At 35.6% G+C, this 15,788-nt stretch overlaps 1 protein-coding gene across 1 annotated transcript in view; it reads left to right on the top strand.

Moving 5' to 3' along the window:
• The window catches only part of FAF1 (Fas associated factor 1), a 147,966-nt gene that overhangs the window by 63,979 nt on the left and 68,199 nt on the right, over positions 1–15,788 (top strand). Inside the window, exon 8 of the mRNA XM_036387834.2 lies at positions 13,062–13,148. Coding sequence (XP_036243727.1) covers positions 13,062–13,148 — 87 coding nt within the window. The remainder of the gene's footprint in view (positions 1–13,061; positions 13,149–15,788) is intronic.

Raw genomic sequence — 15,788 nt, 5'->3', positions numbered from 1 at the left:
TGTGTGCTTAAGCTTCACACACCACAGTGTCATGGTGGTGATCACACTTTAATAAGTGATCAGACTCCTGACTTCTCTCTTTCTTTGGCCTTTCTTTCAGGAAAGGCCAATTCCCTTCTTATGCATCTGTGTGAGTGCCTAAGGGTCGTGTGTCCATTGATTTGGAGAATTTCTAAGGAGCAACCTGGGAGGATGTCCTCAAAACTGTCTAGGTTGTGGTTACTCAAGGCAGATCTATTTCCACATACACCAAAAAAAAAGTGCTAATAAATCTATTCAAGTCCTTAAGTCTCTTCAGCCTGCCTGTTACATAGATTGATCTGTTGGATGTGCCTCTTATTAATTTTCTTCTAAGTATTCTAATGTAGATCATGAGAGAAGTGATTATTTCACTGTCCTGTTTGAAACACTTTAGGTCCAGGACATGCTCTCTGTGCAGGTGAGTAACCAGTGAAATCTCAGTCCTTTCTTCAAGTTTCCTGGTTGTTATTCTGGACTTTAACAGATTTTTCTTCCTCATCTCAAATCCATGGTCCCATTGATGAATGTGACGATTTCAGGACTAGAGGATGCTTGCTTGTCTCTAGCAGGGGGTGTTCATCCTAAAAGAGAGAAGTAGTCCTGGAAACTCCACAGGATACAGCTGAATGACCTGGTTTTTGGTAGAAGTCTAGATCCTTGTCTGTTGTGGAAACTTATTTCCAAGCTATATTGGATTGCTGTCTGGATAGAGCTCTCAGTTATCACTTAGTTACCCAATAAATCTGTCATCTCACCCTGTTAGCCATTAGTAGAAACACGGACATTTGCTGCTTCAGGCAGCACCTCCCTGGTGCTGATAAATAACTGTTCTTCCTGGTCTGCTTCCTTTGTCATTGTTGCAGTGAGACAAAAAAATATCTGGGACTATGTGAAAGATAAAGACTCGGTGTAACTCTCTTGTTGCTATAACAGAATAAAAAAAAGACTGTGTGGGAGCAATTCATTACTCTTTTCCTTTCAAGCACTTAAAAGAAAAACAGAGCTGAAAATATTTCTTTGGGAGATACTGAAATACCTCATTAGTTCTTTCTTTTTATTGGCTATTGAGGTGACAATTCTGTAACAGGAATGAATGTGAGGATGAATTTTGCTTTGATTTATAGGAATGTGTTAATTTGAGCTGAATAGATCTTTTCAGATCTTAATATTTGTTGTCTGTGAATCTTGTTTTGTAATACATAGTTTCTAGTTTTATTTTAGATAAAGGAAATCTGATGAAGACTATGTTAATTCTGTGCCGTACTGGAGGTGTTTTGGGGAAAACGAGTTGCTGAGATCCCCAAATCTGTAATTTAACATTTTTTTCATTAAATGGAATAGTGTTTGCTGTTTATTTAATAGATGCAGAATTGCATGTCAAGGTAAGACAGGAAAGTGTGGAGAAAATAATGCATATGTTTAATTAATTAAGTTAACCTTAATTTAAGTCTTTCCATTTCAGTGAGATGACAAGTTTGCACAATAGAATAGTGAAAATGGCCAGAATAGCTTTATATTAGCCCATTTTCTGAAGTGATCATTAAGTTTTCTGTTGTTCTGCAGCAAATTAATGTTGAGCTTTGTGACTGGAATCTGCAGAAGAGGTAACTCCTGTAGTGTTTTGGTAAAACACTAATGAAATTGCATTTAGTTGTATATTCAAGAAATAGTGACTCTTCCATCATGGAAGAGCTTTGTGTGTTTCTGGGTCACTCAGAGCAGACTATTCATGAAGGTGGCTGCTGTTAAAGATACAGCAAATGAACTCGTTGCATTGAGAGAGACTCAGGTGTGCACTTCTCTTAGAGGAACAAGATAATGTAGTTTTCTTTTAATATTTGGGAATTCTAAAGGAAAATGTGATTTCAATATTGTAGACTTCAATGTTGTAAACTACTTATGTTTTTGATTTAGGCAGTCCAGGTCTGGAAGCCAATCCAGTTCAGGAAAAATGCCTGAACCAGAGGTTGCAGGACTGGGGCCTCAGCAGCACTTCTTTTCTTTATAAAAGTCTTGCTGTTTGTAAAGTTCCTCAATTGAGAGGCTTCCAGATAATTTTTGTCTTCAAATTGATCTATAGATTTCACAGTTACTGTTTATATTCACTCTCCAGTAACACTTTCCCTTCATCTTCCCATGTCTGCACCTGTGTAGAACTTAGACTTCAGGTTTTCTAGTGTTGCTCTTGGCTTGGTGTGTTTATTTTAACTGTTCCTAATATTTTTCTGTTATCTGATAACCTGACAGTTTGAATCTTACTAATTTGTTTTTCCCATCAACTTTTTGTATTCTACAAGTACATATGACTCATATGTAATTGTTCAAGTGCTGACTTGTTTGGGGAAAAGACTTAAAGGAAAGAAAGAAGAGCCAGAGAGAATGCAGATTGGGCTATTTGGCCAGGCTGCAGCTGCTTTTTTCGACTTAATTCTATTTTCTGAGGAAATGTGGTTAAATATTTTTAAATACACTAGAAGTAGTATTAATCAGGAAACCAAAACAAATTTGTATGGCTTCTTTTGGTAGACATAAAAATCTATATTTGGATTGTACTTTTGCCTGACTCATTTTGTCAACTCAATGGAATTTCGTCTCTGATTCACTCATAGTCTTAGTGTCTTAAATTTTTTAAAATTGTGGTGCAGATCAATATTCACCTTATTGTGGAAGAGGAAGGCAGGACTACAGTTGGTGAATACTTTAGATGGCAACAATAAAGATTCTTGTCCCTCATTCAGAAAACTCATGGTATGTTTTCACCTGTACTGCCATTACTGTTACACTGAAACCTGTCAGTTAAAAGTGAGAGGTAGAGACTTTAATATTTTTGTATGTTTTTAGTTCCTATGTTAAAAAACAAAAGCAAGTCTAATATCTGGTATTTGGTCATTCTCTTGTTTTATTTTTAAAAAATATGTTTATTAGAAACCTATTTCATATTGACTTTGGATAGAAATAAGGGTCCAGCTTTTCTACAATGTAACAATAAATTTTGAAAGCTTTAAAATTGTTTCCAATGCAATTATATTTGGGACAGAAGTTCAGGGAAGCAGTGCTTTAAAATAATATAATTTATAACTTGTATTCTACATCATATAGAGGAAAATATATAATTTTTAAACATGTTAAATATGTTCTACATGAAAGATTTTCCTCTATCTTATTAAGTAAAGGAGGGGATTTTTTGGGTGGAAGATTCCATAGTTAAAGATGTAAACCAGCAATTTCTTGCTTCTATAGCACAACATAGTTCAGAGCTGAGATTAGAGAAACCCTGTAGAGTGGCTAATACTTGAGGGCATCCCCAACTAGAAAAGTATGTGAATTTAGGCATGGGAGGAAGGAAGGATCTGCTTTAAATTTAGTGTAGGGTCACTGAGTCTTAATGATAGATTAAACAAGGGAGGTGGAATAATGAATAGGGGTATGCAATGTGTAGCACTAATACCAGAAGTCCATGGTTTTCACTGGTTATTTAATGTCTTTTCCCATATGTTTCTGAATAGAGCAGGTTATGGCAGGGATGAGCTAAGGAATAGCTTTGTTAGTGAATTGCTAAATAGACTGAATTCTCTTTCTAAAAATGTATATGTATATAGGAGAGCTGCTTGTTAATAGTGTAATCTGCACCTTACATGCATATACCTTAAATGTAGCAATATTAGTAACTGTATTTGTAATTGATGTGTGTAGGTTAATATTCTTAAAACCCACTGTGAAGGTTTGTCAGCAATTCTTTTCCACTAGTAAAGCAGAAATCAATTTCAATTTATTTCTGAATATTGTCAATATAAAAACCCCTAAAGAAGTTTTGATTTGGTAGACACAATGATGAAATGGAGGAAGTACCCAGAAATGTTTTTGTTGGTAGAAATTTGACTGACAGCATAATGAACATTGTTTTATAGTTTAACTTGAATTCAGAATAACATGAATAGAGTACCTATTCAAATACAACCACATCAAAGAATTTATTAAATTCATAGTTACAGTGACTGAGAAAAGATGTCAGAGTTTACTTTAGAGCTGGGTTCCTACAGAGCTTTCACTGTCAAATACCTGATACCAGCAACTGAAGTGAGCCGAGGAAGTCAGCACTTGAGTTACTGATGGGTTTCTGGATGACCCATCTTCTTTTTATGGTGGTAATACCAGAGAGTGTTCAGAGAAAATGCACCTTGCACTGATTTTTTGCTTTGGGAAATTAATGTAATGCACAATACATTTTATGTCTGTGGCTTATCTTCCTTTTTAGATGCACCTTGTATGCTGGCCCTAGGAATAAAAGGGCTGCAGGGTGAGTCTGCCCATCTCTCCTTACTGAGCAGTGGGTTTGCTGTGACCTTTAAGTGTAAAACTGGAGGGAAGAGAGAAGTAAAACACTGAAGGGAGAGGTATTGGAGAATTTCTGTATGTGAAAGTGCTTCCCAACACTCTGCATGACTGTGGTACTTAGCTTCTCAAAGTTAATAGATTAAACTATTTTTCATATAATGTGTAAACTTGTGAATACTTTATAATTATTGGCCATTTACAAAAATTTGGAATAGATTTTATGTTGTCTCTAGGAACAAGAAAATATGGCCTCTCCCAAAGGTTTATTTTATTGATTGTCTAGAGAACAAGTAAAAACACATAAGAAAATACTGATTTTGTGATGTTCTCTTTCTTACACCAAAATGGGTAGGCTTATCACTTAAAATAAGGATTGCTCTGAAGCAAACGTGGTTTATGCATTTTTTAAGACTGAAACTGAATCAGTTTCTATTTTGAAATGTAGTTGGGTAGGAGTGGAAGAAACTGTTAATCAGTGAAATGTGTTCAGGAGAGTATTTCTTGGAGTCATAATCTGAGATTTGGGGGAGGTGATAGGATTCCTTCTCTCATTGGATCAAAGTGAGAAGAAACTTCTAAGTGGGAGTTTTTTGGTTGGGATTTGGTTTTTTCCCCTCTTTCCCCCTACGTGTATCTAAATGGTGCTCTTTACTATGATTAAACAATAACTTCCATTCTTCTCCTTACTCCTACTACCATCCATTGTTTTGAGTGATTACTTTTGAAACTCCTGAATATTCCCAAGTAGGGAAGTGACCAAAGACCAGTTTATGGACTTATTACACTTGGGCTGTTGCAGATCAGCTACTTTTTAAATGAAGATGAGGATGTTTGACTAGAAATATACCTGCCTAAATTTTTCTTTTGTTCTGAACGTGACAGCTGTGAAAAGCTAACAGATCTTTCCACTGCAAGAATCACATTGACTCTCTCTTTTATTTTCAGTTATGTTTCAGACCCTAGAAACAATCTTTAATGTCCTTTTGAGTGGGAGCCTCACTTCATCCACAAGAGTCACTGTGCTGTAACTGAAAATATGCACAAGTGATGTGGACAGGGTGGGACCAAGCCCCACCAAGCATGGAGATTTTGTCTTACTTTAGTTCATATTTTACCATTACCAAGTGGAGTCAGTATCTTCTGGTAGAGATGTTAGGATGGACAGAATGTGTATTTAATAGTTGAAATTGTGTTTTCATACCAATTTTGAATAGCTTGGATTAAAGTTAATGCTCTTGGCACGTACTTTACTTCATGATCAGGAAGTGTCAAGGTGTTTGGCAATCTCTGGATATTTCAGGACATAAAGTCAACTGGAATTGGGACTTTGGGGGTAAAAATATTAGAAACTGTATTTACCCTTCATATTGCAACTGAACGTTTTGCCTGTTGATGGTGATGTGGTAATGGATGCCTGAGGAGCAGTTGCCTTTTGTCTTTCATCATGTGCATAGAGGTCAGATAAAAGTTGGGTCATTTAGGAAGCTAATAAGTGGTATTTTCTCAAATGACCATTCCTTCTGAATGGAAAACCAAGCTAGGACTTCAAAATGTGTCTTTTCTTTGTCAGTGCATGTCAAACAATCAAACAAGCAAACAAACAAACAAACTTCAGGTATTATCAGTAGTTTTATTTTGTTAGTAGAAGTGTTTAAGGCGTTTTCAAATAAATTTGTAAAATTGTTTTGGCAGTAAGTCTTTGTTGTTTGATCTCTTTTAACCCTAATCACATCTTCCTTTCAATCTCTAATGTCACAGCTAGCTCACACTCTTAATTCTTTCATACCCCATTTCAAACTCATGCTTGTGTGTTGCTAAAATGATTTTTTAAAAATACTCAGTCTCTTGCTCCGATTTCTTAAGAATGTGTTTTCCCTTTGCCTTCTATAGGAATTTGTTTCTTCTTTTAACCTTCTATTAAAAAAATCAAAGGGTCATGCAGTTTAAAGTTCAGAGGGGATTATCACAATTAGGTCTCCTAGGCACTACAAGCAATGAATAATAATAATTATGTGAGCTGAACCTTTGCACAGTGCAGGCCAGACAGCAGCACCCTGGAACTTCAGCATCAAGTTCAGAAGATTGTACCTTGCATTTAGCAATAATGCTGCCCTAGAAGGATAGCTGATTTTAGGGATTTAAAGATGGAGATAAGTAAAGGGGTTTGTTTGTTTTACAGAATTAAAACATGCATGCATGCTGTCAGAAAAATGAGGCATTGAGAATAAACCCACATTTTTAAGACAGCCAGACAGCTGTATATAGAATTTTAATATAGTGTATAATATAACATTGTGAATGTACTTAACATGTGCCACCTTATCATCAGCCCATGAAAAGGCTGATCCAAAGCAGTGGCAAAAAGCAGCATCTGGTACCTTGAAGAGAGCTCAGATTAATTCTCAAAATTGTCTGGACAGGAAGCTGAGGTTGGAAAAGTATCTTGCTAAGTATTTGAGGGAACATTTCATGCTTGGGGCACCCATGTGTTCAGATTATGTTGCAGGTGTGTATATATATAGATACACACACATGTATGTATTGCATGAGGCAATCAGAAGTTCACACATCAGAAGATTCAGTAAAGTTTAGCTGTAGCCTTACTTTTATTTTCTGTTTCAAAATTTGCAGGTTTTAACCAAGATTATACTAGTGTTACCTAATGAGCCATTTTATTGTAGGTTGTAATGGTGAGATACACACTTGGCACAGATCCATTAAAAAAGGTCAAATTACATCCAAGAAGGGTTGGTTTGAAAGAGGTTTAAAATATGAGCTCAAATTAACAAAATAGGAGATAATGAAGTATGAATAATTGTGAAATCTATGAAAATAATTTATTCACAATATTATTTCTATTGCTGAAAGGAAGCTGCCAACACTTCTTTGCAAAAACTTATGAAGTGTAATGAAGCTTATTACACTTAATGAGTTTTTAAATAACCTGGTCATTCCCAAACTGGATGAACTTCTGATAACTCCTGGTTGACAAAAATTTCAAAAATTATCTGAATAAGTGTTGCAGCTCAGAAATACAGTTGCTCAGTGAGGCTGTGAAGTGAGTGGATGCTGTCATGGAAAGTGTGTCACAGCTGTAGGACAAGAGGACAGAGCACAGCCAGCTAGCTAAGGAAAAACCAGTTTATTTTCTGAATTTTGGACATTTAAAGTCTGCCAGTAGTATTTCACAGAATTTATTTGGTGTAGCTGTAGTCACCAAGAATTGATATAAATGAAATAGAATTAATAGGTTTTTTTTTGATTTAGTTTGATGACACATTATGATGGATGTAAGTCTGGGGGAATGAGGATGTAAGTGCTTGGCTGGGGAGTAGAGGATCCACATCCCTTTCTGGACGTGGTGCTAGTGCCTCATATTTAGTGCCTTGTTTTCCTAAATGAGATATTTTTACTAAACTGTTTTGCTGAATCATCTCTCTGTTAAGGTTACTGTCTGCTTACAGATTCTTTCTCCTGAAAGTTTTCCTCCCTCTCCCATTTTAAAATAATAGCCAAGTAATACATTAACTTTGCATTTACTTACCTTGATCTGTCAAAGTAGTTACCAGTTTCTCCTTGTCTCATCTCTCAAACTGAATGTGGTGTTTACATTAAAATATTAATTTAATCTCTAGGTACGTGAAGGTCTTACTCCACATTTTCAACCATGACAGGCAAAATTCATGCACTTCAAACTCTCTTCTAAATTGGAATTGGAAACATCAGAAAATACATTTCCTCCCTGTTTAATATTATATAATCTTCTTGGTTTGAACTCTTATCAGCAAAATGTCACCAAAAAATTGCACATTATTTTCCAGATCTGAATAATTGGAGCAATTTCACCAAGCTTTTTAATGACCCAGTATTTATTGAGTGCTGCAGTACAATGCACCCTATTTTTGACATAGTTTAAACTGGGTTTATTTGGGTTCAAACACTGCTCCACACACTTTAAAGTTGGATGCATTAGCAGCATTTATGTTGAATTCTGCTTTGTATGAGCCTGATCTACAATGGACATTCAGGTTCTCTTAGGGCCCTTTGGGAAGGCCTGAAACTGCATATTGCTTTTAATTTGAAAATGAAACAGTCCTGAGAGGGAAGAGAGCCCTACTTTCATGAGCTATGTATGTTTTGGTGCTTTTTTTTGTTTCTGTTTTACTTGTCATAATAGAATAAGCAAGTAATGTAATTTGGATATTGAATTAAAATCAATTATGTTAGAATAGAATGCATTTCTGTCCTTCATTAAGCAAGAAAAAAGGTTTCTAAAGTTTAGCCTACTAAGTGGAAAAACTTAATAAATGCAGACTTGAATATTTTCAGAGATATTAAAAGCAAAAATAGTAATTTAAAGGAAAAGATATGGAATAAAAAATTAATTAGAAAATGTATTTTAGTAAAACACACAGTGGAGTTCCTGTGCATTTTAGAAAAGTGCTGAATCATGGCTGACTTTTGGCTTACAGGCTTGGGCAGGTGAGGGGTTTTTTTTGCATTCAGTATAGATTTTAAATATTTACATTGGAAATGTATTTTTTTCCTTTAGATTACAACAGAGTTGAATTGAATATGTGTAAATGTAAATAGCATAGTGAGCCTTCCTTAGAGACTTTCAGTGGTATAAAACCTGTGAGAAGCAGATGCTGTTATTTAAAAATAGCCCAATCCTGACATCTTAATTCAATAATTGGAAGCATTCTGTAATTTAAACTTCAGTCAGCTGCTAGAAGGAGATGCAGGTTATAATTTGATATCTTCAGAATTGCACAATTATTTCTAAAGTAAAACTTAAACTAAAATTAAAATTTGATTATTTAAATAGCCTTTGGTTTTTTTATGTTGTAGTACAGTTTATTGTATTACGTATTGGAAAGATAAGAACACAAGCAAAATTGTGAGTGGAGCAGACTAAGAACCTTTCCCTTCAATGAGTCTTGGGTAAAGTAACCTGAGAGTTCTGGTTTGGGTGTTAGTGGGGGCTCACACAGTGCACTGCTTTAGTATATGTGAATATATCCCACCTGTGGGGAGCTGGCTAAAAATTACTTTTAAAGTTAAGAAATTCAGTTTCTCCTTTGACTCATGATATCCTCTTCCTGATAAAATGCAAATCCTTTTTCTCTGCTATGAGAACACTTTAAATATGGATTACTTGTTTTGGTTTGTCATTTTCCCTCCTAATGTCTCCAGTTTGTGTCTTGTGTTTTTCTGTTTCTGTGGACCAAATCTATTGCAATAGGTTGTGGCAGAGGTGCTGATTCTGAGATTCCTTCTCTCTAGTTTTGCATCTCTATATTTTCAATAACTCTCGTTAGTTCACAATTAACTGAAATCACCCATTAATCAAACCAATTTTTGCTCATAGCTGTTGATAACATTATTCTCTTTTCAAATTCACTGTAGTATCACCTTTGATGCTTCTCCATGCTTAGAAACTTGGTTGATTCTGCCCCTGCTTCCCATCTATTCCTGCCAGATTCCTAGTGCTCTTTTCTATCTGTTGGAATTTTGCCTGGCAGAGATGTTAAATGCTTTCATTTATAATCTTTAAGCCTATCACTTCAGCTGGGTTTGCCTCCTTTCTTTCCATCTTTCTTCACCAAAATGCTTCTGCTTACTTTGGACTTCTTCCTGGCACTGTCCCATCCATATCATTGCTGTCCCCTAAACATTTTGGTTACTTGTCTTGACTTTTTCTCTGTTCCAATGTCAAAGTCAAGATTTCTGCTGTACCATCAGTACCCCATGGAACCTTGGACTGTGTGCATCTGATCTCATTTCCCTGCATCCCCCAACTCACATTCCACATTCCTCACAGTCCTCTGACTTTATTGCTCCTTTTGTCTGCCTTTCATGCACTCATTTTTGCACTGTCTTTCATGCTGCCTATGTGCCTGGAACAGTCTTTAGCATCTCAGCCAATTTACAGCTTTGCATAAATTATATTTAATAATAAGACTAACAAAAGTTCATTATGTACATTATTTCACTTAACTTTGTACCTGCATAAGCTGAAAACAGCCTGAGGGAAAGTACTGTTAAACTTTGTTGTGATTTGTTGTTATTCAAAGATACAGATTCAGGCATGACAGTTCTTCAATGATTCAGCATAAATTTAATTTTTTAAAATAATTTAGTAAGTGTTAGGTCTTTATTTTTTGAGAGCAGGTTTCAGATTTTTCTAATTCAGAGATGAGAAAATAGCTACTTATTCCTGCTGAGTGCAATCCCCAGAAGGTTGTTGTCATCACAGTACCTCGTACAGACTTTTTGCCCTGTGGTACATTTTGCTTCATTTTATCCTTACTAATATGAATGTGGCAGGACTTTAAATGTTGGATTAGCTTCATATCTGCAAACAAAGTGTATCTTTTGTGTTTAACCTTACTTTCAAAGCAACATGTTCATCTGTTTAAAGAAACCAGTGAAAGATAGGAAGGTAACACTCTGTCTGGGAAGTTTTCTGAGTATGTTGGCTACTTTGACATATGGGTTTTCTTAAAATGTTAGGAGTTGTTTAATATTTTAACTCCCTTTAAAACTAGTGAAAATGAGCTGAAGGTAAAACTTCACATGGTTTTCCAGCATCAATGTATAACTGCAAGGCAGGGTATTATGCAAAAATTATACATTATTTTCCAAGTAAGACTGCATCTAAAATATATGGGCTACTTTTTTCTTTTTTTTTTTTTGTTTAAATGGTTGTATTGATACTGTTTACAGCTGAGTAGTGAAACCAAATAGATGTGCCTTTAATTTGTTTTTAAATGATCTCTTATATTCTGCAGATGATAATCTGAAGGGTGGCTGCCATAGTAATGTGCCAGTCACCATGGCATCTGAACATTATGAAAAGACATTCTGGGCTGCACAAAGACAATGCCACCAATTTGTATTTCAACCTGATCAAAAGTGCAGGACCAGAAAGTTTGCCCATAAATGTAGCTCAGTGGATGGTACTGCAATTTAGAGTTTGCTTTACACAATAAAAATTTCGGTCCTCCTCTCAATGCCAAGTGAATTTATAAGTAAAATCCTTAACACAGACTTTGTCATTTACTGGGCTAACTTTTTGCAGTTGTGTGAAGAGTGTGGCTGTAGATTTTTATTGGCCCAATGAAGGAGCAGTTCACAGTTCTGCTTTATAGAAATCTTTAGACCTTTTTCGTCCTCATGGAGTTTTTCACTTTAAACTGAAATTAGGTCAGTAATGAAGAGAAGGAGTTTTCTATACTCAATTGGTAAATATTCTAATCTCTTAAACATTTTACAGTCTGCTTTCATAAATTAGGTCAGTTAATGAAGAAAAAGGGTTTTCAACACTCAATTGGCAAATATTCTAATCTCTCAAACATTTTACAGCCTGCTTTCGTAACAGTGTTCTAATTATCAAAGAAACCAAAAATCAAATCATTATTTAAAAGCAAGCTTATTTTATCTTAAATAATTGATTGTGGCTTGTTGTTTGAAAGAGGACTACTTTGGCATGAATTCCAAATCCAGTTATGATCTTAACTCAAGCAGTTTGTTTAATCAAACATTACTCTAATCAGTCTTACATGGTCCCCTACCCAGCCAGGCCTGCCTAGAACAACTGGTTTATTCTGCGACGAGTTGCTCAACAGATGTCATTCTGCTAGAATAATGCAGCAGAATACTTGTGCCTTGGCTAAAATTACTTCAACTTTGATCACTTTTGTCCAGCACATCAGTCTGGCATTGTGCTTTATACCAACATAACACTTTACCCCGAGCATGCCTTTCAAGCTTAGAATAGCAGAGGAATGTTATTGAATTCAGTGCAGTTACAGATGAGTTAATGAAAGAAGGGAAATACTGTTTTTTTCATAATGCCTTTCTGTTGTGCTTTGGAATTAAAAGGGAATTTGAGGAATGTGACTTCCGAGTTATTTATTTTTACTTCTGAAGGCTTTTTGAAAACAATATTATGTAGTCCTATTGATCCCATGTTTCTGTAAATAAGTTTCACTTGTTATTTAAAAACAGTGCACTTTAGAGTTTTATGTTGTGAAAATAATACTATTTCTGGTGTGTAGCTGGAAAAGAAATATTTCACAGGGACAGTTTGTCCTGGTTTTTAAGGCAAGAAAACGAAACCAGCAAGAACTGTGTCCTTGTGATCACTCAGGTCAGGACTGTTACATTTTGGGTTGTTGTGGGGTCAGTATGAAGCAACATTTCTTTACAAAGCCTCCAAGGACACTGTGAGGAAGCACTAAAATGGAGTCCACTTGAATTGCTAATAGATACTTCAGTATCTGTGTTTTAAAGACTCAGTGTTCTTGTTTCGATTTTTTAGTTAAAATATAGTTGTAATTTTTTTTTTTTAATTGAAGCATGGTTTCCAGGTCAGTCTCCCTGCAAAAACTCCTGAACAAAACTAATATTAGCATAAAGGTTATCATGTGTACATGTAATTTACCACTTTTAGGAAAAAATTGAGAGATATCTTAATGATTCTAAAACACTGACCTGTGCAGAATATTTATGTTCAGAAAGCTTTAAACTGATGGTATTGAAATTTTTATCTGCATAGCCTATGTACTAAATCTATCCAGAACTGAGACAATGAAATTACAATAACCAGAAAAGATAAAAAGCTTGCTGCTATGGTGAAAACAATGCCCTTGGCTGCCTTCTTTGGAGCAAGTTCTGATTTTTTTTTTTTTTTTTTCCAGGTGAAGAGGAATGTGTATGACCTGACCAGTATCCCTGTCCGTCACCAGCTGTGGGAGGGTTGGCCTTCTTCTGCCACAGATGACTCAGTGAGTTTCTTGGCTTCTCATCTCATTCCTCCCTAGAAAAGGCTGATTTTAGGTGGATTTTTGATTGGAATCACTCTGTAGCATTTACTGTCTCTTATGCATTAATGTAACATCACACACATTCAGTGTTGATGTGGAAGATACAAATGCTCAAGGTTTGGGTGCCTGCAGCTCAGGGAAAGGATTCCTGTCTATCAGATTCAGTGCATGTTTCCTGTTTCATTTCAGCCATTCTAGACTGAAGCAAAGCTGCACAGCATTTTGGAAGTTGAAATCTATTGGGTGGTTGAACTTCAGGCAAAATGTCCTGATTTTTATGTATGCTCTGAGTGCACATCTAGATATTTTTCACAGTACATTAGCTCACCCAGTTCATGCTCAAGCCTCTGCCTGGCTTCAGAGCAAGAGTTGTTCCTGCTGGAATCAGTGAGGGGTCACCACCAGTGACAGAATCCACAGACTCAGAATTGCCCACAAATTCATGAAATTCAGGGAGTTACCTGCAGTATCCCATTAAATATTAGTCTTGCTTCCTTGCATGGCCATCCTTACAGTGTGTTTTACAGCATGTCTTTCAGTTTCCTTCTGCTAGTGTGTTCCCAGTGCCAGCTAGTGAGGTCTGCCTTTCTTTAGAAAAAAACCCAACCAATCCACTAAAAAATGCCTAAAAGGGTGAAATAATTATGTAGCTATGTAGATTTTGTGACCTGAGAAAAATGTAGAAAAATAAGTTTTTTATTGAAGCTGATCATTCTACAAAGTGAAAATGGATTTGGAGTTTGCTTTCTTACTATTGCCATTATCTGCCATGCATTACTTTCCTGTCCATTTCTGCTCTCTTCTTGTAAAGGGAGAATTGCTCTTTGAGTATGACTGCTCCTTTTTTTGCTCTGAGTCAAGGATTTATGCCAATTAAAAAAAACCCCAAAAGGCAAAAGCTGTCTGAATTTCCAGTGTACTTGTAAAAGGTATCTGTGGCAGTGTTTGCAGAAACAGTATTTAAGTTTGAGAAAGGTGGGTAAATCTCAGTGCATGTATTCAAGGGCATATCTGAGCTGATAGACATAAGGTCTGAAATAACAGAATGGTGTCATGTGGTAATTACAGGCTTTGAAATGTGGATCCATTTTAACATTTTATTAGTTTACATTAGCCCAAAAAAGAATTGGAAACTCAACACTTCTAATCTGTTTTCCCACAGCTGTTAGGTTTTCATGTAGTTTTCCCCTCCTTTTCTTCTGAATAGGATACCTCAAATATGTAAAACTCATGAATCTGCTTTAAGTCTTTTTTTTACAAGTGACATTGTTGCAGGTGAATTTTTCCCCTTTTCATCTTTAATGAAATTGGTGAATGTTGAGTCATCTGCTCTGAAGCAGACGAGTCCTCAAAGCTCACTGCTCGAGTCTGGTGGCGCTGGAACTTGTCAGCTGTGTAAACAGACTGGAGTGTGTTGCCAACAAAAATACAATTAATTTCTGTCTAAAATTAGAGGCTGCAGCTTACTATTTATAAAGATTTAATGATAGCAATGACTATCTATGCTCCTGTGATCTGAACTTTTTTTTTTCCCAAATTAGAAATATTTGGTAATAATTACTTGAGTAATTAATGATGATCTCTTGAGTTCAGTGTCAAATTTTAAAGATCACTTTTTCCATCATGAGTTTTTAATTTGCTGTCTTGTAGGGTACCCCATTGCAATTAAGGAGTTAAAGAAAGACTTGATTAAAATACTTTTTCATTTGCATGTTATGCAGCATAAGAAATACTTTGTAATACCACAGGAGGTTTTTTCAGTGCAGTTCTCGTTAACCTTTGGCTTAGCAAACAGGACAACTAAATAGACTTGGCATAATTGGATTCCTGTATCATCTTGAGTCTCTTATGAACCTGCCAGACTACAGTCTTCTGACATTATCAGGAAATTTAGTGGAGTCAATAGTAATTTAAAACATTGTTGCTTCATCTCCCTTCAGAGTTAAGATATGTTCTCTGCTTGTACTACCTAATGGAATATGGGATACTGTATGAATTGTCAATAACTCTTTCAGATCTTTCTCACACTTTCACCAGGGAAATGGGTATCAAAACCTCCCCATGCAGGAGAATGTTTTTGTGCTGTGACAGTTTGACTGTGGGAAACAAGGCGTACACAGGCCGTGCAAATCTCATTTCACCGTTCAGCAAGGACAAGTTTTAGCTTTTATTGAGCCTGAATAACTTTAATGCCACAAATTATATCTGTTCTGCTCATTAAAGTTCAAGGTAAAAGGATGAGTTTTAACTCATTCTCTTTTTTTTAAATGCATTTATGTAAGTAAAACTTAAATATATTCAAAATGTTAACTATTTTTGCACATATAGCATCAAGTGATACAGTGAAGTTTGAAAATAATCTTAGAAAATAAAAAGCCATAATTTTAATTTACTTTAAATACATTCACAATATGTTCTCAATTTTTATTTTGGATTTTGTAGCAATCTTAGCATTGCAGAGTTTGAAAGATGAGAGGGTGCCAGAATAATTCAGTAACGTTTCTGAAATTTATTCCTTTTTTTTTTTTCTCTATTGGCTGAACTTCTAGACTTCCACTGGTAGTTACCACTAGAGTCAAGTGGAATGAGCAATTTTCAAAT

Source organism: Molothrus ater, chromosome 9, assembly GCF_012460135.2.
Source record: "Molothrus ater isolate BHLD 08-10-18 breed brown headed cowbird chromosome 9, BPBGC_Mater_1.1, whole genome shotgun sequence".
NCBI classification, from domain to species: Eukaryota; Metazoa; Chordata; class Aves; order Passeriformes; family Icteridae; genus Molothrus; species Molothrus ater.
This window is presented reverse-complemented; position numbering and strand designations above follow the sequence as displayed.